This window comes from Physcomitrium patens, chromosome 16 (genome assembly GCF_059467195.1).
Source record: "Physcomitrium patens ecotype Gransden chromosome 16, ASM5946719v1, whole genome shotgun sequence".
Taxonomy (NCBI): Eukaryota; Viridiplantae; Streptophyta; class Bryopsida; order Funariales; family Funariaceae; genus Physcomitrium; species Physcomitrium patens.
In genome coordinates this window covers 13737230-13764291 of record NC_143425.1, presented here as the reverse complement: position 1 = coordinate 13764291, position 27062 = coordinate 13737230, and the positions used below count along the sequence as shown (strand labels likewise).

Below are 27062 nucleotides of genomic sequence, written 5' to 3'. Positions count from 1 at the left end.
CAAAGTATACCGTGTACATTGAGTGCTGTTCTGTATGACAACAAAAAAAAAAAAAAAAAAAAAAAAAAAAAATCTTTGAAGCAAGAGTGATGGTTGAACAAGCCGTTATCCGAGAATGTCATAATATAGTAAAAAATTGTTATTACAAAAGTTTGAAACTTTAGCAAAGAGAGTTCATCCCTTAAAACAAGAGTAGGAAAAGGAAGCCAAAATTAATTAATTAATCAAAACAGAAACAGAGAAAATTGTGTGCTATGCAACACATGATAGAGCAGATTTTTCCCTAGGCGGTGGTGGTGGTGGGAATAATGCCTGTAAAAGCTAGTGTGTTATAGAAATTTTGGAGGTAATTTGTGAAAGGATTTTGGGAGTTAATTTGTTAAAGGAATTTGGGGGGCATACATATCATTCGGGAATTGAAGGATTTGGGATTGAGAGACAAGCCCCCCTGAACAAACTTCAGCATACATCCAGACAGCCCCTTGGGGGTTTAAACTTGGAAACTCGTTCCCAACCTGCCCGATCCCGCTGGTTCCCCTACGTTCCAAACATACGTTCCCATACATTGGATCGTAGGTTCGGATTGAATCCGATCGGTATCTACGATCCGACGGCCCACGATGGCGGAGCCAGTTGTAGGGCCACATCGAGGGCCCAATGCCGAGAGAGAGAGTACAGCGAGGCCGGTAAAAGTACCGCCATGCTCCTCCACGCATTCTTCGCGACCCTCTCTCCCTCTCCGTGGTCCCGGAATCCGTGCCGGCCCGCGTGCGATCGCATTCCTTCGCACCCCAGGTCCCGCAATCCCCTTCCTTCCCTTACCGCCCTTCGCTGATTCGTCTCACTCTTTCCTTCTCTCCCAATCACTCTGTGCATTGTGGGGTGGGGAGAAGGACTGTGTAGCGATCTCGCTCTGTGTGCAGGATCGCTCGAGTGAATGCGTCGAGGTGACGTGAAGCTTGCCAGTGTGTTGCTGAAATCTGCGCACGAGACAAAGCGAGCGTCAGTGCAATGTCTCTATTCAGTGTTGTCTCGGATCCAGGTGTGGGTTTCTTTCCCCTCTCGCTCTCGAATGCGCGAATTGAACCATAATGGTTTATTAGGCCTCGTGATCATGATGGGTTTCTTTTGTCCTTGGAGAGGGGCTTGGTTAGTCTGGTTGTGTGCAATGTGGGTTGTGAGTGAATTCTGGGTTTAAAGAATCCTTTTGATAATACCCCATTCGAGAGGGAAAAAGAAGCAAGGATTTCTCTTGCATGGCGGAGTCATCTGACTCGTTTGTGTGAGTTTTGCTGTGAAAGCTTGACTCGTGTACTTTCTCTGCTGTCGTCTTCTTGTAGATTGTGCGGTGATTGTCGTACCGTATCCCGATGAAGTCGGGCTCTTAGTTGGACTTGAATATGGCTGCATGTAGTAAACTCGTGAGATTCTGACGTATGCAGGGGCATTCATGGAGCTGTATCAACCATTGAAAGTTGATGGTGTTGAGGTACATTCCTTCTGGATTTAGGTTGATCGTTCGTTTGTTTTGTGATCTTTGAATGTATCTAATTGGGACGGGATACGTGGGAGTGTGTACAGTTAGTTGTGTTGATGAGCGTGGTGTTGGGCTATCTTGGTATACTAGCGCTCTTGGGCGCTGTCTTGCCGGGGCAAACGATCGCTGGCACACTCTTAGCGGACAAAACGAGGGTCTATTATAAATGCAATGGTGATGGTTTTCTCTTGATATCGACAAATTGTAGTTGTTTGCTATGACGTAGAGGATATTCCCCTTTCATTTGTATGAAGTGTCATGTGTTTTGCAAATTGGCTAAAGGCTGCAATTTGATCTGGAACTTGATGACAATCTCCACAAGGGTGTGAGAAAATGTACCTGATATGGCTTTTCTGATCACGGATTCAGGGTTGGCTTCGTTGGTGGTGATGCTTGCTGGACTTGGTATCGCAATCAAATTTGATTACATTTCACCTACCGTAATTCTCTATCCATCACTTGAATCATAGCGGTACTTTGTTTGCGAATACAGTGCACTTGATCGCGTGCTCTTCATTTTATAGGTTAGAATCCACAGTTTTCGGGATTGAGATGTCATAGCTTGTACATCTGATCATCATTACATTAAGTTGGCGTGTCCTTGTTTAGAGCACATACAGCATTATCTAACAATTTTTACATGCCCATAAAAGATTATTGCAGATAGAGGGGGGAAAATGTGCACTGCCACGTTTGTGCTTTGTTTGATGGTGAGCAAAGTCCATTGAGGGACTAAGGTTTTCGAATTTGTTATTGGTGCTGTCATTTGGTAACTGATGTGTTGTTTGAGCATAGTTAACAGTTGTGAGCAATGCTAGTATCTAGTCCTTGAGTATCAAATTGAAGTTGAAAGGGAACTGTTTGTCTTCTTCCAGGATAATTGATGTTTTGCTGTCACTTTTTTTTATTTGAAATAGATGTCTGTGTGGCTGACCTTGAGGGGATATTTCACCAAAGAAAACTCAGAATCTCTTAAATCCCACGCGACTGGCAATATAATTGAGGACTGGTATACTTTCTTGAACTTCGTTACGTTTTTATCTCATTTCGGTCTTTGTGTATGATGCATAGTGGCTAGATCTATCCATGCACGTTTTAACGCCTGGTTTTCGTTGTGGAATATATCTTAGAGCCATTTTCTTTGTGGCATCCTGAATCTACTCGAGAGTGTATGTTTTGACCATTAATGTTTATTTCTTTTATATTGATCACTCTACTGTACTGCGTATAGGTGGCTTGGAGTGCAATTGAACCCAAACTTTCTGGGCCTTGACCTCAAGTAAGTTTTAAATCTACGCTAGTTGAATCATTATCTCGAAATCAGAAAATGTATCACGTCATGATCTCATTAAGGTATTTTAGGGCTGATTTGTTCAACTCTTGATATTTTCCGTTGGTTCACACAGGTTTTTCTGGATTCGAGCTGGTATGATGGGTTGGCTGCTGATTGATTTTTCAGTGGCTGCTAAGCAGTACATAGAACAAGGCTCACTGTCTCCATCAATGGCACTCTTTCAATTATTCTGCACGGTATGGTTGTGTTGTCCTTACATTTTTTTGACGCATTATGCTGATTCGTCCACTGCTTCTAACCTGTAAAGTAACCATTCTTGCACTTCTGCGCCTACCAGTTATACATTTTTGATTATTTCTGGCATGAGGAGTACATGACATCAACGTGAGTATTTCAACCTTGGACTTGTAGCTTGTGCATGACGGTTCATTTTAATTTGTCGATCCTAAGTCAAAGTTCTTAGGGTATGGCATGCTGCATCATTGTATTTATGCGCAAAATCTGTGCCATCCTTGGTTCAGGTACTGAGTGAGGACACCAGATGTTTCTGACATCAGTATATCTTTAGAGTTGCTTAAAAAACGGACGGAATTGGCCCCTGTGTCTAGCACTCTGATCAGTACCGAGTTCGATGTAATGTAATGCGTAGGTGGGACATCATAGCTGAAAATTTCGGATTTATGCTCATCTTTGGAGACTTAGTCTTCATTCCTTTCACATTCAGTATCCAGGTACGACTGAATTTATCTTTCATGTGATAGCGTATGTTCGTTTCAAGCAAAAATGCTGAAAGCGCTACAATATTATGTCTTAGGAACTGTAGCTATAGTCCGATCATTATAGTGAAGATTGCACTTTCTTCTCCTACTGTCGTCGACATGTTTCTAACCGTGGTTTGTTTAGCACATGTCAACAAAGTAGGCCTGGTGGTTGTTATCGCACTCCGTGGATATTACTCCGACAGCTGCAGCAATGAACGTCCTGGTCTTCCTTATTGGGTGTGTTTTCTCTCTTGCTTTCTATTGCAACTCTTCTATGTCTAGGTCTAGTCCATTTAATTTTCCTGTTGGTCCGAAGAGGTGCTTCTGATAAAAGGGTTAAATCCAGGAAGTTTTGACGTGCCATTCTCATTGACTTTTGGATATTGGACTTTTAATTGTTTGGGGGCAGATTTGCAGTGTTCAGGAGTGCAAACACGCAGAAACACAAGTTCAAACAAGACCCAAAGGTTAAAATATGGGGCAAACCTGCCAAAGCTATTGGAGGGCGACTGCTCGTCTCTGGTTGTTGGTGAGCAGCTTGTATTCGGATACTAACATGCATTTACAGTTCAACACGTTGCAAGTTCTTAAGGTTGATGAAGCTAGAAAGCACCAGTACTGAGCTAATCTTAAGAATTTTATGGAGAACCACAATTCTAGAATATGTTCATTACTCAGGCTCTGCTTCTACAGGGGAATCTCGAGACATTGCAACTATCTTGGAGACATCTTGGTGGCTTTCTCCTTCAGTTTGCCGTGTGGCATAAGGTGCGTGATCTTTGACGTTGTTTTTCTTGCAGTAGTATCTGCAAAATATACATTCTTATAGTTTAGAATTTACTGCAAATTGTTTGGGTCTACTAAAATATTTGCATTTATTGTATCAATTTGAGGTACAGCACCCGTCTCGTCACGGTCAAACTAAAACACAGGAAGTAATATTACTTAATCCTAGGAACTGGAAGAAGAAAGGGGAAACCATGCACTGTGCGAAAGAAATCTATTTTTTTCCGTATGTTCTTGCAGTGATTTTTCACGTCCTTGCAGCTCGCCAGTGCCGTATTTCTATCCAACATATCTGTTCATCCTTCTACTGTGGAGGGAGCGAAGAGATGAAGCGAGGTGTTCGACCAAGTATAAGGAGCTTTGGAAGGAGTATTGCAAAGCTGTTCCATGGAGAATTTTTCCATACATATATTAGGCAATCATCATCGGTTCTACTCTTCTCTCGTTACAATCTTTATCAGGTTTAGTCAACATGATAGAATATATCTACCACTTCAAACTCAGAGTTATCTATTGAAATGGAGAAAACATATCGTGTGCGAAACTGGTACATCCTGCGAAAACTCCAAACAATTATAGCTTCTTCAACAGTAGAAAGAATCTTACAAATGACTATCCAATATTGATAACCCTTTCAAAACATTTTGTAGACGAAACTGGTGGTGCAACTCAACCAAATGTAGGCAGTGAGTTTTCAAAAATGTGAATTGAGGTTGTGTTTGTTTCAATTCATTAATTTGTCCCACACTTCACATTTGGAGAGGTACATCCTGCGAGGATGAAAGAAGTTGAGATAAGTGATTTACTCCAAAAATAGACAGTTTAGTTCGAACGAGGTGTGAAGGTTTGTTGTGGTGCTGAATGAGTATCATTACATAAATTTGCTGTACAGTGTCTTTATTTATATCACTTCTCGGGTGAAACACTGAAGAAGACTACTGCAATCTCCATGCAATACATCGCACTCAGTTGGTCAGTTTTTCTAGAGGGAATTCCATGAGGTCGTTATTTGATTCTAGTTTCATCACCGACTCGGACAATGTCAGTAGGATTTTTATCACCTGATCGATAATTCCTACAGAAATAATTTCTTTACTAAGTCTCTAATCCGGCATCTATGATCTCAGTAACCAGATGTCGGAGAACTTTGCGGGGAGATGTCTGTTCTCAGAGCCCAAACATCACAGTGAAGTGCAGGTGATAGCATGACGTTGCACACAGCATTGATGTTTTGATTGCACACGAAATGCCGACGAACTCGGGAGGAGCCGTGGAGAAAGTAGCTGACGGTGACGATTGATGATTTTCTTCCCAGCCTAGAGGTTGAAACATATCTTAAGTGGACATGATTATCCTTACTGAATCAAAATTGTGCATGATCAAAACTTAATCCATCTTGAACGCCCCATTTCGTTGTAGAAGTGTCGTGACAATAATACCATGAACCCTCTCAAATTAAGTTCTTGCCCAAGATACAATCACGACAAAAGTTCATAATTGAATAGTGGAGAGAAATGCTACAAGTGCCACAAGCAGTAGTTGAGGGTGGAGAAAATGGCTTAGTTTGTAACGTGATATTGAGGGTGTAGTGCTATTGGTGAACCAATGTATCTCCTCCAATCCACTGAAGGGCCTAAATTCAAGCAGTTTTGTCCTCTTCAACTAGTTAGTAGTTAGTAGTTAGTAGACAGTCCGATCTACTTAATAAGCTCGGAGGAAATTTAAGTGATGCATTGAGCATTGTCAAACATGCTCGAGGTACTTACATAAAATGAATTAAAGCACAAGTGGATCTATTGTGAGAAAAGTTTCAGACCTCAGAATAATCTAAACTCTTCACTGCTACATCAGATTCTTCAGCAATTCTTTCAATAGACTCGGAGGGCCGAGTAGTTGGCCATTTCTTCATGAAAAATCGTTGTTTACGAAGTACCCAAGTCATTGCAAAATGTAACTTTTGTCCTGATTGACATCAGTCAGCAGAAGCTTTGACAGCAAGGTGGGAAATACATTACCTTTTCACTCTAAAGCATCGATTTAGATATTTTTCTTCTACAGAGCACACAAACTAATAAAATCCTTTGAAATCAACATGTTCAATGTATATATATATGTGTGTGTGTGTGTGTGTGTGTGAAGGAAAATTGATATGTTCTTTATTTTTAACTTCATCATCATTATTCTGTTTCATACTTCTGCAAGTCCCCAGAAAGAGTCACCGCCGTGACTCAACCACCAAAGGATTTTTAATAAAAAAATAATAAAAAATAAACATAATAAACAGATTATTTTTCTTCACTTATTTATTTATTTTCTGAAGAATAAGATCAAGGCACATGCCACAGTCAATGAGCGGTTTTAGAAGGTACTTCTATATCCGAGATTCCACGAGGAAATGGCCCTCATGCCCGTGCCGTGTGTAGTCTTGTCCACACGGAGGGAGGGGTTTATGAAACCCTAAACCCCTACAGGCAGTCGCTTTTGCTCTCCTCGAAGCCTCGCGTCGTGGCGACACTGCCTCATTCTCATCAAATTCTCCATTACGCATCCGCTTCGACTTGTGATTGTTTTGGGGAATTGTTCGTGCGAGACGGTGCATTGCGTTTTCCCAGAGTTATTGCGACAATGAGGCCTCCATTAACGAGAGGAGGAGGAGGAGGAGGCAGGGGCGGCTTCCGTGGAGGACGGGGAGGAGGGAGAGGCGATGGGGGAGGTCGCGGGGGCGGGCGGGGTTTCGGAGGAGGCCGTGGAGGGAGAGGAGGCGACAGAGGCGGGCGAGGAATGCGGGGCGGTGGTAGAGGAGGAGGAAGAGGTGGTGGTGGCATGAAGGGAGGAGCCAAGGTCATTATCGAGCCGCACAGACACGAGGGAGTGTTTGTTGCCAAGGCCAAGGAAGACGCGCTCGTGACGAAGAATCTGGTTCCTGGCGAGAGTGTGTATGGAGAAAAACGCATTTCGGTCGATAACGAGGACGGAACCAAGACGGAATATCGAGTGTGGAACCCCTTCCGGTCCAAGCTCGCGGCTGCTATTTTGGGAGGTGTGGACAACATCTGGATCAAGCCTGGTGCTCATGTCTTGTACCTCGGAGCTGCTTCGGGAACAACGGTTTCTCACGTTTCTGACGTAGTGGGACCTTCGGGCATAGTGTACGCGGTTGAATTCTCACACCGCAGTGGGCGAGACCTCGTGAACATGGCTAAGAAGCGAACTAATGTCATTCCTATTATTGAAGATGCTAGGCACCCGATGAAGTACCGTATGTTGGTCGGTATGGTAGATGTGATCTTTGCCGATGTTGCGCAGCCTGATCAAGCTCGAATTGTAGCAATCAATGCGCACAACTTTTTGAAGAACGGTGGTCACTTCGTCATCTCTATTAAGGCGAATTGTATCGACTCAACAGTGCCTGCCGAGGCTGTTTTCGCTTCGGAAGTGAAGAAGTTGCAGAAGGAGCAGTTCAAGCCTGCTGAGCAAGTTACTCTTGAGCCTTTTGAAAGGGACCATGCTTGTGTAGTTGGTACTTATCGTGCACCTAAGAAGGCTAAGCCAGCTTCCGGTGCATAGGTATGGCGTTACTCTTAGTTAGGTTTTAGTTTATACATGGTTATTCTCTTTGGAATAGAACCGATTTTCACCCAGAGAGCGCATGTCCTGTTACAGCTTCTGTCAAGACATCGTTTATAATTTTAGTCTCATTGGTGGTCATTGGTGCATACTCTCGTGGATTCTATTCCTATTTTTTTAAACTGGCGGCATAGTTAACACAGTTTCTTGAGCAGCATCACCACCACGATGAGATTGATCGTGCATGAGGATCACCCTTGCCAGATTGATGGTGTTGATGGTTAGTTGTGTTGTGGAGACATACGAGTACTGGAACGTTGTGCAACCTTCTGAGGAAACGGCTGTGGTTTGTTTTCTAGTCAAATGACATGCATTAATTTTTTTATTTTTTAATTAATTTTTTGTATCAAAGTTTTTAATTTTAATGACCTGTTCTCACGGTTGCAAGCAAATTTTTATAACGAACACTTAATGTGTCACCTCGTATCACAATCTAAGCAACCCACATAGGACAAATGGATATATGGTAGAAAGAACTGAGCCAGCTGAATCGCTGCGAAACGTATGTCGATTGCATACTACACAGCAAGTCCACTGAACAGCGAAGACTTCGCCATATTTCCAGTTGCAAGCAACCCATTGTTTTATGAATTTGTTTTTGTTATAGATCCCTGCTGCACATGAGGACCATACCACTTCTACTAACGTAAGCTGCAGTATTGATAAAATCTTGTACTGATTTTTGGAATGTTGAAAATAATCTGTGCACTTAAATGTAGAGATACGTAGTGTTCTATGGTGATCAGAATGGACTTCAAGAGTTACGGAATAGCTTGAGATTCTAACTGTGTTCAAGAGGCTCATTCTAAATACAATAATCATGTTATCTATTCGTGTGCTGAACTGATTTAAAATTTCCACTCTTTTATTTCTTTTTATTTCTTTATCGAGGTTACAATTCTATTTGACTTTTATCATTTTGCATCATTGAATAAAATATGATGGATCATCGTTTTGCATCGCTTCACTTCCATGATCAATATTATCCTATGATACATTGGACATCAACTTCTTGTACAGAACCTCCTATAAACAAGTACATGGGATCATTCTCTTATTTCGGTTCCAGTTTCATAAAATTTCTCCATATAGTTGAATCACCGTAAGAAAACTGTCCACAAGTATACCAAATTAATCAATGTTCACTTAAATTCTATTTACTTTTTATACCACATTCTATTTTTTTTTTATTCCTACCAAATAATAATGCAAAAAAACATTGCATTTTCACTCAAGTTTGAACTAGTTTTGGTAAACGACTTTTTATCATCCATTCAAGAATTTAATTATATATATCTATATATATATATATATATATATATATATATGTAACTTCTTTTAAAAATTTAATCCAATTGACCTCATATTATTATACAATGCCAAAGTATATTTATGTGAAGTAGTAATTTATAATTTTATTAAATTTATATCCAAATTTATATTTAATAATAATTTAACAATAGTCATAAATGTCTTAGAATATTTTTGGCCGTAAATACCTAGCCTTTATGATATTTTTAGTTATTATCTTTTTTAAAAGTGACTCTACATGCTCTATTGTGGCATGTTGTCAAGATTGGTTGAACCTTGTTATATACTATATACTGTTTGATTAAACATTTAATATTATTTCTTAACAATAATGGTTAAGTACCTACTATTAATCCTTATCTTACATTGTTTGTTCAAGATCAGTTCCTCTAAGAAATTTTGGGAGATATAAAACCTATTAATGTGGTTGTACTAAGTAAGATGTGTTTATATAATAAATAAGTTTTTGTACATTAAATATTTATTTTTAGAAGTACCACTTGCTATTTTTATTAATTTAAAAAGATAATTAACTTTCTAATTTTCTTTTCATGGTTTATATTCTATTTTATGATAAAACTCCTTTAACAATAAAACTCAACTAACTATCATCTTACTTAGTTTGGCCTTTTTTACTAAATATAACATTATCATATAGTTTGTATAAAAAATGACTGGATGTAACAAGTTAGATTTTTTCCACTAAAAATATTATAGTCAAATATTTTCTTTTGGTGGTAGATAATTCTTTCTATTATACTAATTTGCCTAATAGTAAATATAATTTGGTAGTTATTATTTTCTTTGCATAAAAGTTGATTTAATGAGCTTTTAACAGCTATCACTAAGGTATTACAATAGAATAGAATAATATGTTACAATTTGGTAGTTACAACATATGATATGTGTTTAATTTTTCTTTTAACTAGTCGTAGGATCCTTGAGATTCTAAAGTCTATTCAAATTGAAACAATTTTTGTTTGAGTGTGACCATAGATTGTTTCAATTTGAATAGACTTTAGAAGTTTTTATATCCAAATTTGTCTTTTTGGAATTAAGTACTATCTTTGTCTTTTTGTATTAATCAAAAGTTTGTCTTATATAAGCTAAATAGTCATCAATATTAAATTAGATGCTAAAGTCATTAATAAAGACAATTATAGATTTATATGATAAATTTGAGAAAGAAAAGATCATTGTTCATAGAAAGGTAGAAAGTGCATCTCATAGTCTAAAAGGCATCACCAAAAAGATGAAGGTATTCTAAGGCATGACAAACATGGTTCTATACCAATCTTTAAGAGCTATCATTATTTAATTGTAGCCTAAGTAACCATTTATAAAAGTTTATAACTTGTATCCTACAACTTTGTCTAAAAGGATGTTGAAAAAAGATAGAGAGAAGTAATCTTTTTTAGTATTTTAATTAAATTTTCATAATCAATGCATATTCTTAATTTTCTATTTTTTTTCTTTTTAACTAGTACTATAGAAGATATCCAATCAATTATTTTTACAAGTGAAATACAATCAGCTTGTGGGAAAAAAATTAAACTTAATTTTGATAATGAATTATTATTGAGGGTTTATACTATAACAAATAGCCATATTCATTAGTATACTTGCTTAGATAAATAGAACTATGTAGAAATAAATAAATTTAGGTTAAATTATTAATATCTTCTTAGAATTTTTTTAAGAAGCTTTGTAGACTTTACATGTATTTGTGAGTAATTGGTAGGTTGACAACTTAGCCAGTAAGTTGGCTCTATGTCATACATTTAGCCACTTGTATTACAAATTGGCCATGTCGTGCACATTTTGAAAACTCACACTACAAATTAGTCATGTGTTACATGATCTATAAGACATTGCCATATTGTTCTTTAATACTTAGTATAAATGGAGGCAAACGTAAAGTCTCCATTATTCTTGTAAATATCTTTATTGTGATCTATCTTGGTTCAAGACTTTCTAGTCTTTTTGCATTTAGAAATAGCCATTTTAGTCTAAATTTTTTTTCTATATATATATAATATAAGATTGCATTATTATTTTTAAATTTTTTTTATAATTTATATCTTAGATACTTTGATAAGAGTCCTAAATTTTTATACTTTTTTATTTTGGAAGTAAATAGATTATATTATTTTCTTGTTGTATGTTAAAGGTTGCGGACTATCCACTTTTATACTAATATTTTTTAAGAAAAATAAGAAAGTGTATAAAAAGCTTCTAAAACAAGTCATGTCTCTTTATATATAAAATAATGTCTTAATATACCATCAATTTTCCAACAATACAATTTCTTGGCTATAAGAGCAAAATAGATGTTATTCACTATAATCTTCTTTTGTTTGTTTTTTCATAAGGCATTGAGTAGTTGTTGAATACTCAAAAATTTGGCAATATATTAGTACCATATAAGTGCCACTATGATATCAAAAAAATGGCCAAAAATAGTTTATTGTTTATATCTTAGGTACCTATGGTTATAGATAATTGTGAAAGTTAATTGACTTCTTTGTATTATTTTCTTGATTTGTATTACATTATATAATCAAAATATATAGAAAGTAACATCTATCTTGCTAATCTATTTTTTAAATCTAATTTTCTTAAAATATAATTAAAGAGTATGTGAACTACAAAATAATAATAATAATAATAATAATAATAATAAATGAATTTTTTTATTAAAATATAACAAAAAAATATTTTAATACTAAAGACCATGAATAAACATTTCAATTCTGTATTTGTTTAATTGCATTCAAGAATTTTCAATTCTTTACTAAAAAAGACAATATGATAGATCACACCCTTATCATTTGGTTGACATAAGATATTATCTATTGCCAAATTAAATTCATTATAATGGGCATAAAAAGGATAATTCTAATTAGACAATAATACACAAGAAAAGGATAGCAATTTGTCTTTAATTACATCAAAATCAACTTGATATTCAAATTTCCATTCAGATTTTGTGGTCTTTTTTAATAATTTAATTGATTGTAAAGTATAAATAAAATATAAATCAACAAAGTTGCAATACTACTCTCTGTCTCAAATCTTTTTTAATTTTTTTTATTTCATTTGAGGGTAGTAGGTTTATACTAACCTTTGTTTTTTTAGGATCATATTTTTATCCCTATTTTGAACTAATATATCCTAATAAAACTTTCTTCTTAATTAGTAAGTAAATTTTTCTAAATTAAGATAATTTCTTAATTTCTAAAAATTTAGAAATATAATTGAAGGTTTTTAAGGTGATCATTCTTTAATAATTGACAACTAAAGTTACTAATAAAAACATATATGGATTTTTAAAGAAGGTATGAGAATACATAAGTCATGACCCATTAAAAAGCTAAAGGATCATTATATAATCCAAAAGGAATTTTTACATATATAGAATTTTTCTAAGGTGACATAAATGCAAACTTGTGCCAATTATACAGAATTATTGATACTTAATTATAATCAAAGTATCCATCTATAAAATTGTATAAGTCATGACCTACCACATTATCTACTATAGAAGTAATCAAAGATAATAAGAAATGGTCCTTTTGAGTGTACTTATTTAAATCTTAATAATCCACACATACCTTAAGTTTATTTCCTCTCTTTTTCTTTATCATGACAATATGAGACAACCAAACCATGATTTCCATAGGATTTATAAACTCCCCTTGAAGTAGCATTTTTAATTTTGCTTTTGCAATGAATTGCATCCTAGAATTAAATCTATTATATTTTTTTCTAATAAGCAAGGTGTTTGGAAGAAGTGAAATAGTGTATTAAAATTTTTTAAAAGAATAGCTCTTGAATTTTTATAAGATCATCCAAAAAATTTGCAATACTCTATTACCAATAAATTTTACTTCTCCAAATAATATACTACCATATTTAGACATCTTATTATTATAATAAAAATCAATATCCTTGAAATGAAACATCTAATCAAGCAAACTTAAAATCGTATTAGGATTCTAAAACTAGAAGCAATAATGTTCTAAATTTTTATTTTTATTTATTTTTTTGTAGTAATTTTTTATTTCAAATTTTTATGATTTCTACCTAATGTAAGAAAATATTATTAATTTTTATAGAGAAGCTTCAGATAAAGAAACAACTAGATTTTTCAAGTCTTATTTAATGTTATTTTATTTAATTTTAGTAATTCATGTTTGATAATTTAAATGCTTTCAAGTCTATAATGGTTAGAATAATTTATTATTTTAGATAATTCACCTTAATATTCTATAAAGAATTAGATGGATGCAAGTAGTAGGCATAAGTAGGAAACAACTTAGTTTTTATTTAAGTATGTTGTCAATTTTTTTGGTTTTTTTTATTGATTTTTAATATGTAGTATGCTGGAAAACAAGATATGGAGTGTATTTTAGTCACTACATTTAAACAAAGACATTGATATAAATCATATATATATATATATATACATATTTTTTGTTTAAGATTTAGAATTAAGATTAACAAAGATGTCACAAGTTTCAAGTTTAGAGTTTAAAACTTTAATGTTAAGGTTTTAGAATCATGTACATATGTCCAATCTTACACTCCTTTATTTTTTTAATTTTAAATATATATATATATATATATATATATATATATATATATAAAATTCAAAGAAAAAAAAATATGTTCTATAAGTTTAGACATATAAATATATACAATTTAACTTTATACTTTTTAACTTAATTTTGTAATAAGGATTTCTTTCTTTTATAAGTTTTGGATTCTTAATTTACAATTGTATTATCAAATTGTTTTAGGATTTTTTAGATTGGTAGATATTAGAAATTTAATCAAATGATTTTTGAGTTAATATTATAATTATATAGTGTTTTAAGTTTTAATTTGATACACATCTTTATTTTTAGAATTTACTAATTTAATAGTATATTTATAATATTTTATAAGTTTTTGATTTTTAAATATTTATGCTTTTACTTGTTGAATTTTTAATTGATTTTTTTATTTACAATGATTTTTTATATCAATAAATTCTATTAATTTAAATATTAATAATTATAACAATATAGTTATAATCCTAAATATTTTTATAGCTTAAAAAATATGAGATGTTTAAAATAATAAAATAAATTATTTTCTACTATTAGGTATATAAATTAAAACTAATAATTCTTTTAAAATTGTCATAACTTTTACATAAAATATTTATTTCACATTAGAATCTATTAGAAGTAGGATTTAGGTTTAAAAATACAATAATATTTTAAAAGAATTTGACATTTTTGACTTTTAGTCTTAAATTGACCTAACTTTTATTTTTTTAATGTTTGCATTTCTAATGGTTTAGTTACTTGATTAAATATGTTTTTATTATAATAGTTATTAGGTTTATAAAGTATAGATTAACCTTTTTAGATTAATATTTCCATAAAGATAATTTTCTTGATTTTGGACTTGATTACACTATACATACAAGACAATTAAATTAAAGTGATTTCATATTACATATTGAATATTTAATTTGGAATAGTATATGTTTATATTATATAGAAATTAGCTTATTCAAAGATCTATTTGTTTACATAAGATTTAATCTTTATGGTATAATAATACAAATGTATGCTAAAAGGTTTTGATGGGATTTTCTTTACTTTTGAGTTGACTTGCCTTACTATTTCAATGCTTGCAATTCCAACAGTATAATTAGGAACTTAAATTACATAGATATTTCAAAAAAAAATTCATTTTTAATTTTTATTTTAAACTAGAGCTACATTTTTATTATTATAATTTAGAGTTTTAGTGATCCAAGTAGGTAGGTAGAATTGTCCAAGACATAACATGATTTAAAAATTGACAAGATTTGTAAAATCAAAAGACTAATGAGAACTTAAATAAGTTAGAATATAAGGTGGTGTTTTTTATTATTATTAAAAGAAAATTTTACCAAATTTAAAAGATCTAGCTTATTTTTTATTATTAATCTAGAAAAATATGTAATTATAATATTTATATTTATATAGATATTTTATTAGATTTAAAATATCTAAATTCTAAAAGAAACGTAAAGTTTAATTAAGATATATATATACATATATATATACATATATATATATATATATATATATATATAGAACAACCAAATTTACATGAGACTTATGAACTTCATGATAAAAGGCAATATATGAAGGATCACAAGAATTCTTTTCTAATGACATAAGAATGTAGTGACACAAGAGTGTATTGACTCTTTGGTTGTTTGTGATTTATGTCCTTGATATATGTCTCCAAAACCTCAAGTAATTACATGTAATATTGTGGACAAGAATATTTGTAATCAACTCAAGAAAAATTAAATATAAAATCAAGGTTAGTTTTTTAATTACATAAAATGTCCCAAATATTTATTTATATGTATTTGTAGTCTTCTTAGCCTTAATACATTATATTTCGTTTATTGTAATCACTTGAAAATTGTGATTTGTATAATTTTCAATTTATCAACATAGTTATAAATGTTCATTTCAAATACTACTCTTAAATTGTAAGAAAGATGAAGGATAAACATGAGAGTACTTTTTTGGTTGAAAGTACAAAATGTAAATATTAGTATATGTCAAATCATGATTTTGATATTATTATGTTAGATGTTATTGGTTACCTTCACACATTGATTTCATGTTCTATGATTTATCAACTTTTGCCATATCTATGCATTAATATTCCTTAGTCTTTTTAATTGACAGGTAGCAATGAACCTTTATCAAATTTAATACTATACTACTGCATTGAAGTTAGGGTATGTCTCTGTTGTCATTTAGAAATTATTGAGACTATTGTCTTCCAATAACAGATTAATTTTTGCAATGTAATGGCGATTTCTTCTTGTATTCTAGTATATAATTCTGCTCCTGAACAAGATCATTATGGTCTTTCCTGGTTGATATTCTTCTACATTTAAACAGGCCAGAGAACAAACACATTTCCAACCGTAGTTCTATTTTGAAACAGTAATTTGCAGAATTCTGACCTTTGTACGTAAATTCCTCGACCCCATCAGCATCCTACGGAAGTGGCATTTTCTCCTGTTAATTCTGGGTTCGAATATCAGCTATAGGTACAGTCAACACACGATTAATTAGCGACATCTAAATCAAAGCTTCTTCCTGTTCTCGTGATGAAAACATGTTAAACATGTGATTGGTATTCATTTCATTGGGGTGAACAAAGTCAAGACGATGATTTAACGGTTCCACCGTTTTTTGGTTCAAAACTTCAACTCAAATTATTGTTTTTGCTAGGTGGTAGGAGCCACTAAAAATCGTAAACAGTACCATTGCAAACAACTGATACACGGGCGAGCGTGGACCAAAATCACTGCAGAATTTAGTGAAATTAAAAGCAGTGATGATGAGTGGTGAGTTTTGGTCTGTTGTATACAGTGCAAAACTTATATGGCCACCTCTGCTGCTCTGAAGCCAAACCGCCAAAGACTACAATTTTATAGAGCACTGCTAAGGAAGCTAAAATAAAATTTTGGTAGGGACCAAAGTCAGAAACCTCAAGTTATGTCCTCAGATACATGTATGCTTTCTAATCCAACATCTCTTCTTAACAAAAATGAATAGCGGCTCTATGAGGACCCAGTGAGCCAATTCTTCCCCTCTCAAAGTGACTTCATCACTTCCTTAGCGGCAGCAATGGTGAAGTCGATGTCCTCGTCTGTGTGAGCTAGGCTTGTGAAGCCAGCCTCAAATTGTGAAGGTGCAAGATAAACGCCTCTTTCAAGCATGCCCCTGCTCGTGCACAGAAAAAGCCACAACTTTTCATCAGCATTCGTGAATCAGATACATTTCTACAAATCCAGAAAACATCTCCCTACCGTGTGCACATGCTACTGACTCTGTCACTGATTACAATCAAAATTCACCAAATACCTGTGAAAGGCGGCGAACTTGGCAGTGTCACTCTTCTTGGCATCTTCAAAGTTGTTTACAGGACCGGCACAGAAGAAGAATCCGAACATTCCACTGATGTGCCCACCGCAAACCTCATGCCCAGCCTCTCGCCCAGCGTCGAGGATTCCCTGAATGAGCTTCCCGGTAACCCTGTCCAATTGCTCGTACGAGCCAGACTGTTGCAGCCTGCGGAGAGTGTGGATTCCAGCCGTCATTGCGAGCGGGTTGCCACTTAGGGTACCGGCCTGATACATTGGTCCGGCGGGAGCAACCATCTCCATGATCTCCCTCTTTCCTCCATAGGCACCCACAGGGAGTCCTCCACCAATGATCTTCCCCAGGGTAGTGATATCAGGCGTGATTCCGAAGTACTCTTGGGCACCTCCATATGAGATGCGGAACCCAGTCATGACCTCGTCGAAGACAAGACAGGCTCCATCTTCACTGGTGAGGTCCCGGAGCCCTTGCAGGAACTCCTTCTTGGGGATAATGAAACCAGCATTTCCCACGACGGGCTCTAACACCACGGCAGCAATTTCTCCTTTGTACTTGGCAAAGATCTCCTTCACTGCCTCGAGGTCGTTGTAAGCTGCTGTCAGTGTAGATGCTGTGGAAGAGGAGGGAACACCAGGAGAGTCTGGGAGACCCAAAGTGGCGACACCACTGCCGGCTTTTACCAGAAAAGAATCCGCATGTCCGTGGTAACATCCCTCGAACTTAAGAACCTTCTCGCGTCCAGTGTATGCACGAGCAAGACGGAGCATGCCCATGCAAGCCTCGGTTCCAGAGTTCACGAACCGCACCATCTCGACGCTGGGAACTGCGTCAATCACCATTTGTGCTAACACATTCTCCAAAACGCATGGAGCACCGAAACTGGTACCCTTCTGGAGCGTTTTGACGAGCTCCTCATTCACCTGGTATGTGTCCAGAAAGAAGTCAGAATGCGACCCAAAATCACATGCGGTATTAAAACAACGTCGGAGTCGCTACTTCTACAGAGACGGTTAGTCTTGTACCTGATCGTCGCAAGCACCAATGATAGCGGGACCCCATGAGCCGACGTAATCGACGTATTCATTGCCGTCGATATCCCAGGCCTTGGAACCTTTCACTCGGTCAAAGACAATTGGTTGCCCTCCAACCGATTTGAATGCTCTCACAGGAGAGTTAACACCTCCGGGCATCAGCTCCTGTCCGTCCAACACAAAAGCAATGTAAGGGATTCTTTGATTGCGGCAAAGAATGTGGATAACTTACGAAACGCACAGACTCCGACCAAGAGTCACTAAAATTTCAATCCTAGAAGATGCGGTAACAAGGAGTAATCTACCAATAAGAAATGGCTTCTAGGCAAGAATCCGGCCACTGGCAACAGCAACAAGATTTCGCAGCAGTCGTGAACCCTGTTCAAGGACTAAATGAACAATTCTAAAATGCAGAACATCGGAGATAGTCAACCACATGGTGCCATTGGCAAGAAAATTCACGTGGGCTTGTATACAGAAATACCGACTGGGGTATTCGAGGACTTACCTTGGCAGCGTTGAATGTCTCTTCAGACTTTTGTGTCGTAAATTGCTTCTTCTCTACGGAGAGTGTCATTTGCACCACATGACCCTTCCTCGAGAAAGCAATGTGGCTATCACCTCGGGCAACTGGGGTGGCCTTAAGTTGGTCGGCAGGTCTCAATCCTGACCACTCACGGGCACGGACAGCGGAGCCCGTCATTACACCCTGTGCTGCCATGGCTCAACGCCCTGCTCTTCGCCGCTCACTCAAACGAGCTGCACAGATTTTAAAAAAAACGCAAGTCTTAGACAACCCACTATAAAATTTGCAGGCATTATCCACCAAAGAAGTTCCAACACAAAAACGCTTCCAAAATTAAGAGCGCTTCATAATCCTCCTGCGAGAAAACGGAGTGCAATCCAAGCACCATCCTTAGCTCCTCTGCTCGTAAACTACCATAAACCATAAAACCCCTTCCGAGGACTAAAACTCTAACCCCCCTTTACAAATGCTCTTCACACCACCAAGTTCAGCCGCAAAACCTCACCTTGGACCACGATGGGTGAACGAGACTGCTTGGAATGCGGAGACGAATGCAGGAAGCCTGCACCCACAGAACCAGCAACGACGGAATTCGGGTGAGCGAGGAATAAGAGCTAGGGTGATGGTGAAGCGGAGGGTGAAGGGGGCGAAAACAAGGGGTCCTCGCCTAGAATACCAAGGTGTTCAAGAGCCCTCCGATGGGGCGCCTGGTGGAACGGACGGCTGTGAGGAGAGGGGCATCTTATCTGATGCAATCCTGAGTTGATCCACAGAAGTCACTTGGGCACCGAAAATCTCTGCGGTGAGGGATGGACTCCTTGCTGACACCTCTCCCTCCTCTCCCACTTCACGTGTTGCCCTTTTTGAAGGGTGTTCTGATATTCCTACGTAGGGTTTTGAATGTCTTTGTAAGCACACATTTTGATGTCTTCTCTAATAGGTATTCACTAATAAGAACCCACTCCCAAATTAGGACCTTTGGAGTGCAAAGTTTTGGAATTGTTGATTATCCAATTGAAGAGTTTGGGCATGTTTTAAAAAAAAATTCTGCATGGTTTTGATTGTATTTGTAAGCACAAATTTTCATGTCTTCTCTAATAGGTATCCACTAATAAGAATCCACTCCCAAATTAGGTCCTTTTGGGTGTAAGGTTTTGGAATTGATGATTTCCCAATTGAAGAGTTTGGTCATGTTTAAAAACTTTTATGTAGTTGTGTAGTTGATTTGATGATCTATAATGTAAGAGTGATGAAAGAGGCCTAAGAGGAAGTTGTCTAAGGTGGTAGTTGTTCAAGGTGAAGATGGAATTTTTAGAGTAATTTATCTTGAATTGGTGAATTAACCCATGGACTAATACAAAGTTTGCACCACCACTTCATATCAAAATCTAGAGAGTCTCTTGGATCTAGAAAACCATCCTCACTATGTATAAAGGTATTTGAGATATATATTATTTGTGTCAAATGTAGAAACATTTATTAGTTAGAGGGTTATATTCCTTATCCATTACTTGCCCAATACCCACAAGTTCAAGGGTAGCAAACAAGCAACATATAGAACTCTTTGTGTTCGACTCAAATTTGAAAATGATAGCATGTTGGGTGGTATTCATCCACAAGTTGATTCAATGCATTCATTCTTAAAATCCTTGTTTGGAGACCTTTTATAAGATCTTTTCATTATTGAATACAAAAAATAAATACAAAGCAAAACAATTTATACTTAATTTCCAACTAATGAAGGATAATAAAAAAAAATGATATTTCCTATTTATAATGAAAGTGCATTTTTTTTGTGGATATTGTTTATGTGTGTGTGTGTGTATGTATGTATGTATTAAATTTTGATATTTGTATAAACCTCTTTCCATCCCAATATCCATCAAATGAAAAACCCGTCGTAACCAGTGATCTAGTGATACATGTTCTTTACTTTCATCACCGTGTTGTCATGTAGCAGCCGAATTTTAATAAAACCAGATATCACACAGTAAGCAAAAAGATACTTTGCAAAACATTTGAAGTAGAGTACCTATGCATGAGGTTGCAGGAAGCGCAGATCGTTCTCCAAATCATGTCTGGTTGTGGTCCACATCTCCACGTCGATTTATATACAAACTTCGTGTGAAGCAGACCATGATGTTTTAAGACAGAGCCGAAGATTTGATTTGCCACTAAAAAGGCTAAAGCTCAGATCTGTTCGGTTTTTTACAAAGAAAGTGAGTGTTTCTTCTGCAATACTTTTGCTGCTGTTAAGCGTCGAATACCGTCATGGTGCTTGTGACGATCTGCCTGCAGACAGGACAGCGGGGATCGGCTCCTTGCTGGACCCTTCGGGCACAAACGATGCAGCACACGCGGTGGCCGCAATGGATGAACGCGGACCGCCGCCTCCTCAACAAGCACACCACACAAAGCTCCCCTTCAGGAACATCCACCAAGTTCTCCACCTCTTCCTCGTCCATCAGCCTCTGTTGCCTTCTCTCTTCATTCACTCGCTGTTGCTCCTCCAACTGGCGATGCTGCTTCCACCTCAGCCAGTTCCTTGTGACCCACAACACCATTCCTCGTCACAGTGAGGATTGCGGCTTGTTCAAGGATTTGTAATACAAAAAATATACAATGAAATGAGGGTAGCGCATTGTGAATGCTTGACGCTACTGGTTCTGATGATGGGATGTTGACAAAGTCGCACTTTCGAATAAAGAAAAGCACATGTGAACTTGGCGTTTAGGGTTTAGGGTTTAGGGTTTATTGCACATTATAAAACTGACAATACATTTTTGGTATATCATTTTATTTTTTGTTAGGAGGCAACAGTAAGACTTCTGTTTTTCTTCTGTTTAAATAGTAATGATGAGTAACATACTTGATGACAGCGTAGGTCAACACTCCGGCAGAGAAAGTGGTGGCAATAACCCCTAGCCAGAGCAACATCTTTGTCCCCCTTGCCAGCTCCATCAGCAACTGCTCCCGGGTGCACTCTGTCAAGAAGATGGGCAGCCCACTGCAAGGTTTGATCACTGGCTTGCCATCTGGCGTCGAGTCCAGAATGCCAACCGCCGTGATCTCGCGACCCATTTGGAGTATTCTCTCTTCATCTAACAGCCCCACCTACAAGTTCGAAGTTCAGATGAGAAATTGCCCTTGTAACAAAAGAAATCTGTGAAGATTGAGAGGGTTCTAGAAGAAGGCAAAGTATTTATTTTTTGGTGTGCAAGATTCATTTACGATGTTTAGGGGGGAGATTGATCCAAACCGGGTAGCGGCGCCCAAATATGGCCTGGAGTAGTGTGTAAGAAGAAGATGACACAGGGTGGAACTGATGGTGCACTGTCAACAATGGAATGGGGTGCTTTGGCACATCCATGTTCACGTGGATGTAGGCAATGGGCTCTGAGGAGCATTCTTCACTGTTGCTGGCTAGTACGAATGCCACCTGCACTTTACCACCACCTGAAAATTAAGGTTGGATCCTTGGCCACCTCACGGGGACTTCCTCAGCGCTCACCAGACTCGAAGAATCCTTTCACGTGCTACTTGGAGTAAGAAGTTACCAACACCATCTTGTTTTAATAAAATATTTACTAAGGAATTTAACAAATTATGGCGATTGTATACCTTGCGCCTCGCCACAACAAATTGCTCTTTCACGGAACCCCACCCCACGAGTCCCCGCCACTCAGAGCCCCACCCAAACAGGCTTCTTGATCCATTGTATAAACACTGACTCCATCATCAACCATGGCCAAGCCGGAGCGAGCGAGCGAGCGAGAGAGAGAGAGAGAGAGAGAGAGAGAGAGATGGAAGTAAAACAGGGAGAGGAATAGAAAATCAGAAAAACACACTTCACATGAGAGCGATAATTACCCCTCCAACAAATTCAACACTTACCATTTTTTGAGTGAACTTCACGAGGTCTCTTTGTTTGATCCATCCCAACATGCAATTCATCTCAAAGTGCACATACTGAGCATGCCACGACAAAAAAGAAAACCGAGGAGCTTGGATCATGAATAATGAAATTTAATGGACTCCCCTACACTACATGAAAAAGCTGGCATCTCAAAATTCACACATGAGAAAAGACTGGTAACGAGGCAGACGGGAAGGGGAGAAGAGGATCCTTACAGTTTGAATCCTTTCCAGGTACACAGCTTTCGTGTCCGACTGAGAGGGTGTGATTCCCTGGAGGTCTTCGGCATTAAGGACTGCACTGGGCTCGACCGAAGCCTTGGTTTGAATCTTGCCCCTCACCATCACGATTCTCTCTTGTTTGATGAGATCCGCGTCAAGTTTGCGCCACATACGGAATCCAAATCGTGCTGGCTGTTTACTTGCCAGGGCTTCTGTCATTTGAATGGACCTCGGCTGCAGATTTCGAATGTTACAACAAATCGATTCAATCTAGAGGAAACACATGATCGCACCATTGTAGGATTTTTGTGTGACATGTTCAAAGATTTCTGACTGAATGGAAGAAATTTGCAGAAAGAAAATTCTTGCTCAAGCACTACCATCAATGATTGAAACCATGAGACCTCAGTTAGGTAAAGGAAAAAGCAGGAATTAGATTACTGGATGTGATTCCACCATATTCCAAACCAAACCTCTCCCATTCTTTCCTTGCAGTGGTCCAAAACCCAGAAGTGTGACAAATCGTACTTTTGGCTCCTTGTCCCTATTTTACATGTTGTTCGCACAAAGGTCTCTCGAATTCATTTCTGGAGTTAAACTAATAGAGGGGAGGGGATTTTATGAATGTGGTTTCGAATAGGCCATACGTATTGATTGGAGATGACGATTTCAGGGTCAGAGTTGAGCGTTTGGCGTTGAAGCAAGATCCGGAGGTCGGCGATGTGCGACAACGGAGTGTTTTTGATGGCCACGAGGGCTTGTTCGTGGGTGCGATACTTGAGCCATGCTTTCACGGCCAAGCATGCCATGCCCAACCCTAGCACCACTCCGTCCCCCGCAAGGGCGATGCGCGTGAGGGCCACACAAATCTCCTCGTCATGGCTGCCCATTTCCACCCAACCTAACCCTACATGCTTCGATATGCTGTGAAATACACAAACAACCACATCCGCTACTCAAGATTCACAACTTGTAAAGCTACTTCGTCGAACTCAACCCTAATTGCTCAAAAACAAAAACAAAAAACCAAACAAATCCCCTCCCTCGAATGATGACTTGAACGAAAACATCGGTTTCCTTCAAATCTGAGCCCTACAAGCAATGACACTTGACTTAGTTGGTTTGTTAAAGGTTAGACTTGGGCATTGATGATGCAAGTGGAGTGGCAATAGGGCTTCCTTAGAAACATTACTACTGGTCAACGAAGACAGAATATTGTAATGAAGAAGGAAAAAAATAAAAATGAGAAGGATGTGGGAAGAAAATTTAAATTAAACTGAAATAATTAATTGAACCACCCCTGTTTCTGAGCCATGGCTTCACAGAATGCCAACTTTCCTCTAATCTGTGATGCATGGGCCATCTAAATATTTCCTGCTGGCATAGTGGGTGTCTTCTACAAATATATCAATGAAAGATATTTGTATTGTTTTCTTTTTTCAAAAAAATATTCCTTTTTAGAATACAATTTTGCAAAGCATCTCAATAATGCTAGAAAAATCCTTGGCTTGTGTGTACCAATATTGCCACAATTTGTGAGTTGTAGTATGTGAAAAGAGTTCTACCAATGTTTGGCTCTTAAAAATGTTATTTTTGACACATTCTACTTAAATTTGGACACTACAGTTTAGATCACAGCCACCAAACAAGCATTGTAATGGCAATTCAAACATAGATTGGTCAAATGGGAAACCAGCCAACTCCAACACAAGCTAATAAGCTATGCATTACCACATCAAAAGCAACATACCTACTGTAAGGAAAAAAACAAAATTCATGTGGCACCCTTTATTTCCATGTGTACAACCACTTCCTTCACAAACATTGATCTAATTTGTGAAAGCCTATTCCATTCTCTTCATGGCCTACACCAAGACTTAAAAACATCAAATTTAACAGCATGAATAGTGGAGTAGATGCCAAAATCATCTAACCCATTCATTCCATTCAGAAGTATTGCTTGCAAGAGAAACCATCAGAAGTCATGTGCATCAGAAGCCCTGGATCACACATTCTATGTGAGGCACAACCCCAAATGCACACATGTGGTTTAAATCAGCATTCTATGCAAAGGTAGAGAATGGAATACAAAACAAGGCTAGTGGATGCTCCACAACTTAGCAACAAATCCACCAAGAAAACAAGCTCTCCTATCACGCACCCATATGTGATTAAATTCTTCTTTCTTTGAGATTTCAGACTGGGTTTCACTGGAAAGATCCACACTCTTCACATCGTTCTGCCATTTTTTTCCACTTGTAGTAAAACAAGTACCATTTTATGTCTCCCCTACAGGATTGTTGTAGAGAACCCAAGTGTGAGGTGAGAACAGGTAGAGAGGTTCTGGAGGCAGTGGATGGGGTGATTGGATGTGTTTTTAGGGTGTGTTTTTATGGTGATATGTGTTGCATTATATTATGCCAAAGGAGAAAGATGAGTAATTAGTGCTGGGTATTGGAGGGAGGGGGTGGGGGGCATGGACTGCCTTAGTCTTTTGGAGCAAAAATGTTGACTTGCATGGTCCAACTTTAGAAACCCTCCTGGGACCTTTTTGAAACCCACCTCTTTTGACTCTGATCACTGGCTCCCACTCCCCTCTCTTCTCCCTCTTTCCTAGTACACAGTTTCAACCATTGTCAGTCCTGACATCTGCATTTAAGGGTGAATTTCAGTGCCATAGATGCAGGAATGTGCTCCCATGCACATGCGCTCCTCAGGTCCCAAACCCTAAACCCATCTATTTTTGGTCAAATCCAACCAACCAACGCACTGTTTAATGCATAGAACACAAAAACTAATCCCCCATTCAATGACAATAACAAAGCATAAGTCAAGGATGTAAAACAAACCACAAACTTTATCTTTGGTTTAAATAAAAAAATGCTTTCAAGGATGGTAATAAGGATCCACATTTGTGGTAGAGACAAGCGTCCACCACAATTTAGCCCCCCTTTGAATGGTGGAGTAAGAGGAAGCGCACAAAAGGGGAAGTTGAGCTCAAGCAAGCAAAAGACAAGAATAGTGACACAAAGGACTCAGAGGGCACAGAAGGGGGAGGAGGAGTCAGGGCCAGGGCCCTTTGGCAGGGGGGGGGGGGGGAGACTACCAAGCCATGGAGTAGAAGAGTAGTTGCTCTCTTTAACCAGGTTGACTGACCGAAGCAAAGGAGCGGATTCTCCAAGTCTCCCAGCTCCAGTTTGTTGCTCTTTCCCCGATTCCTTTTCAACTCTCAGAGTCAGTCATCGCGCGCGTCCTGCCCTTCCCTGTCGCGTCCAGGCATGGCCATGGCCATGGAAACGACCTCCTCCCGAGGCCGGCGTCTACGCCTTCGCGTTCTTCTTCTCTCCCCTAGCTATGGCTGATGAGCCAAGATCGGAGCGCTGCTGCTGCTGCTGGATTTTAGTTGATTTGTTTTTATCGTTTTTCCGGTTTTTTTCTTATTGTTGTTGATTTTTTATTTCTTTAGAGCGTGTGGGGGTTATTGTTGGTGTTGACGTTGAAAGTTGAGAGTTCGGTGCGAGAGGGAGGGGGCGAGAGGAAGGTGGATGAGGCGTGGACTAGTCATGGTGGTGGCCATTGAGGGACGGAGCCGCGTGGGTTAGCGGAGTCGTGGGAGTGCGGTAGGCGGGTAGTGGTGGTGGAAGTGGTATAGGTGAGGGTCTGGAGCGTGGGAGGGTTTCAGGAAGCGTTCCGTCGCAGTGTCTGGTAGCTGCCGGGGAGGGGTGGTTGGATGCCGAGTTGAAGGGGGAGCGGGTGTGGTTGGACCGACAGAGCAGCGGGAGGGAATGAAGGATATTTTGTAGTTTTTGGATGCTAGATTAGTTTGTCAGGGTTGTGAATTTTGCGTGGTGGTGGTAGAGAGTGAGTGATTGTATTTCTGTGGTGGATTAGGGGGTGGCTCTTGTTCGGAGGTGTAGGGCGAGAGTTGAAATTTGGTAATCGACAGTGACGATTGAGTTGGAGGTTTATAAAGACGGATTCGCTTGTTTTTGGCGCGGAAGGCGTTTGTGGAGCGGATTGGAGCGGAGCACGAGTCCGTGTTTTTTTTTTTTTTTTTTTTTTTTTTTCTCTTCCCCCCCCCCCCCCCGCTGGAA

At 37.9% G+C, this 27062-nt stretch overlaps 4 protein-coding genes across 7 annotated transcripts; 2 read left to right on the top strand and 2 right to left on the bottom strand.

The window, feature by feature from the left end:
• Nucleotides 1-858: 858 nt before the first annotated feature.
• LOC112293662 (delta(14)-sterol reductase) lies at nucleotides 859-5110 on the top strand. Its single transcript, XM_024543348.3, has 14 exons — nucleotides 859-1042; nucleotides 1443-1489; nucleotides 1582-1711; nucleotides 1907-1977; nucleotides 2191-2247; nucleotides 2455-2546; nucleotides 2769-2816; nucleotides 2944-3067; nucleotides 3169-3215; nucleotides 3481-3562; nucleotides 3753-3829; nucleotides 4002-4121; nucleotides 4286-4360; nucleotides 4640-5110. The coding sequence occupies exons 1-14, from the start codon at nucleotides 1012-1014 to the stop codon at nucleotides 4791-4793; spliced, it is 1155 nt and encodes a 384-aa protein (XP_024399116.1). The 5' UTR covers nucleotides 859-1011; the 3' UTR covers nucleotides 4794-5110.
• A 1727-nt stretch (nucleotides 5111-6837) lies between these two features.
• LOC112293663 (rRNA 2'-O-methyltransferase fibrillarin 1) lies at nucleotides 6838-8147 on the top strand. The gene has a single exon (XM_024543349.3). It carries the CDS (start codon nucleotides 7004-7006, stop codon nucleotides 7943-7945), a length of 942 nt encoding a protein of 313 aa, XP_024399117.1. The 5' UTR covers nucleotides 6838-7003; the 3' UTR covers nucleotides 7946-8147.
• An 8536-nt stretch (nucleotides 8148-16683) lies between these two features.
• LOC112293572 (uncharacterized) lies at nucleotides 16684-19435 on the bottom strand. Its single transcript, XM_024543164.3, has 5 exons — nucleotides 19337-19435; nucleotides 18814-19064; nucleotides 18297-18470; nucleotides 17257-18194; nucleotides 16684-17115 (listed from the first exon to the last, which is right to left on the bottom strand). Exons 2-5 carry the CDS (start codon nucleotides 19024-19026, stop codon nucleotides 16986-16988), a joined length of 1455 nt encoding a protein of 484 aa, XP_024398932.1. The 5' UTR covers nucleotides 19027-19064; nucleotides 19337-19435; the 3' UTR covers nucleotides 16684-16985.
• A 1342-nt stretch (nucleotides 19436-20777) lies between these two features.
• Nucleotides 20778-24055, bottom strand: LOC112293262 (E3 ubiquitin-protein ligase SPL2). Of its 4 annotated transcripts, XM_024542481.3 has the most exons (7): nucleotides 23616-24007; nucleotides 22963-23202; nucleotides 22726-22800; nucleotides 22453-22557; nucleotides 22091-22270; nucleotides 21701-21945; nucleotides 20778-21375 (listed from the first exon to the last, which is right to left on the bottom strand). In XM_024542481.3, exons 1-7 carry the CDS (start codon nucleotides 23856-23858, stop codon nucleotides 21084-21086), a joined length of 1380 nt encoding a protein of 459 aa, XP_024398249.1. In that variant the 5' UTR covers nucleotides 23859-24007; the 3' UTR covers nucleotides 20778-21083. The 4 variants fall into 4 exon arrangements, with proteins under 4 accessions (XP_024398249.1, XP_024398251.1, XP_024398250.1 ...); XM_024542483.3 differs by lacking the exon at nucleotides 22453-22557 and having other exon boundaries at nucleotides 23616-24055; XM_024542482.3 differs by lacking the exon at nucleotides 22726-22800.
• Between the last annotated feature and the right edge of the window lie 3007 nt (nucleotides 24056-27062).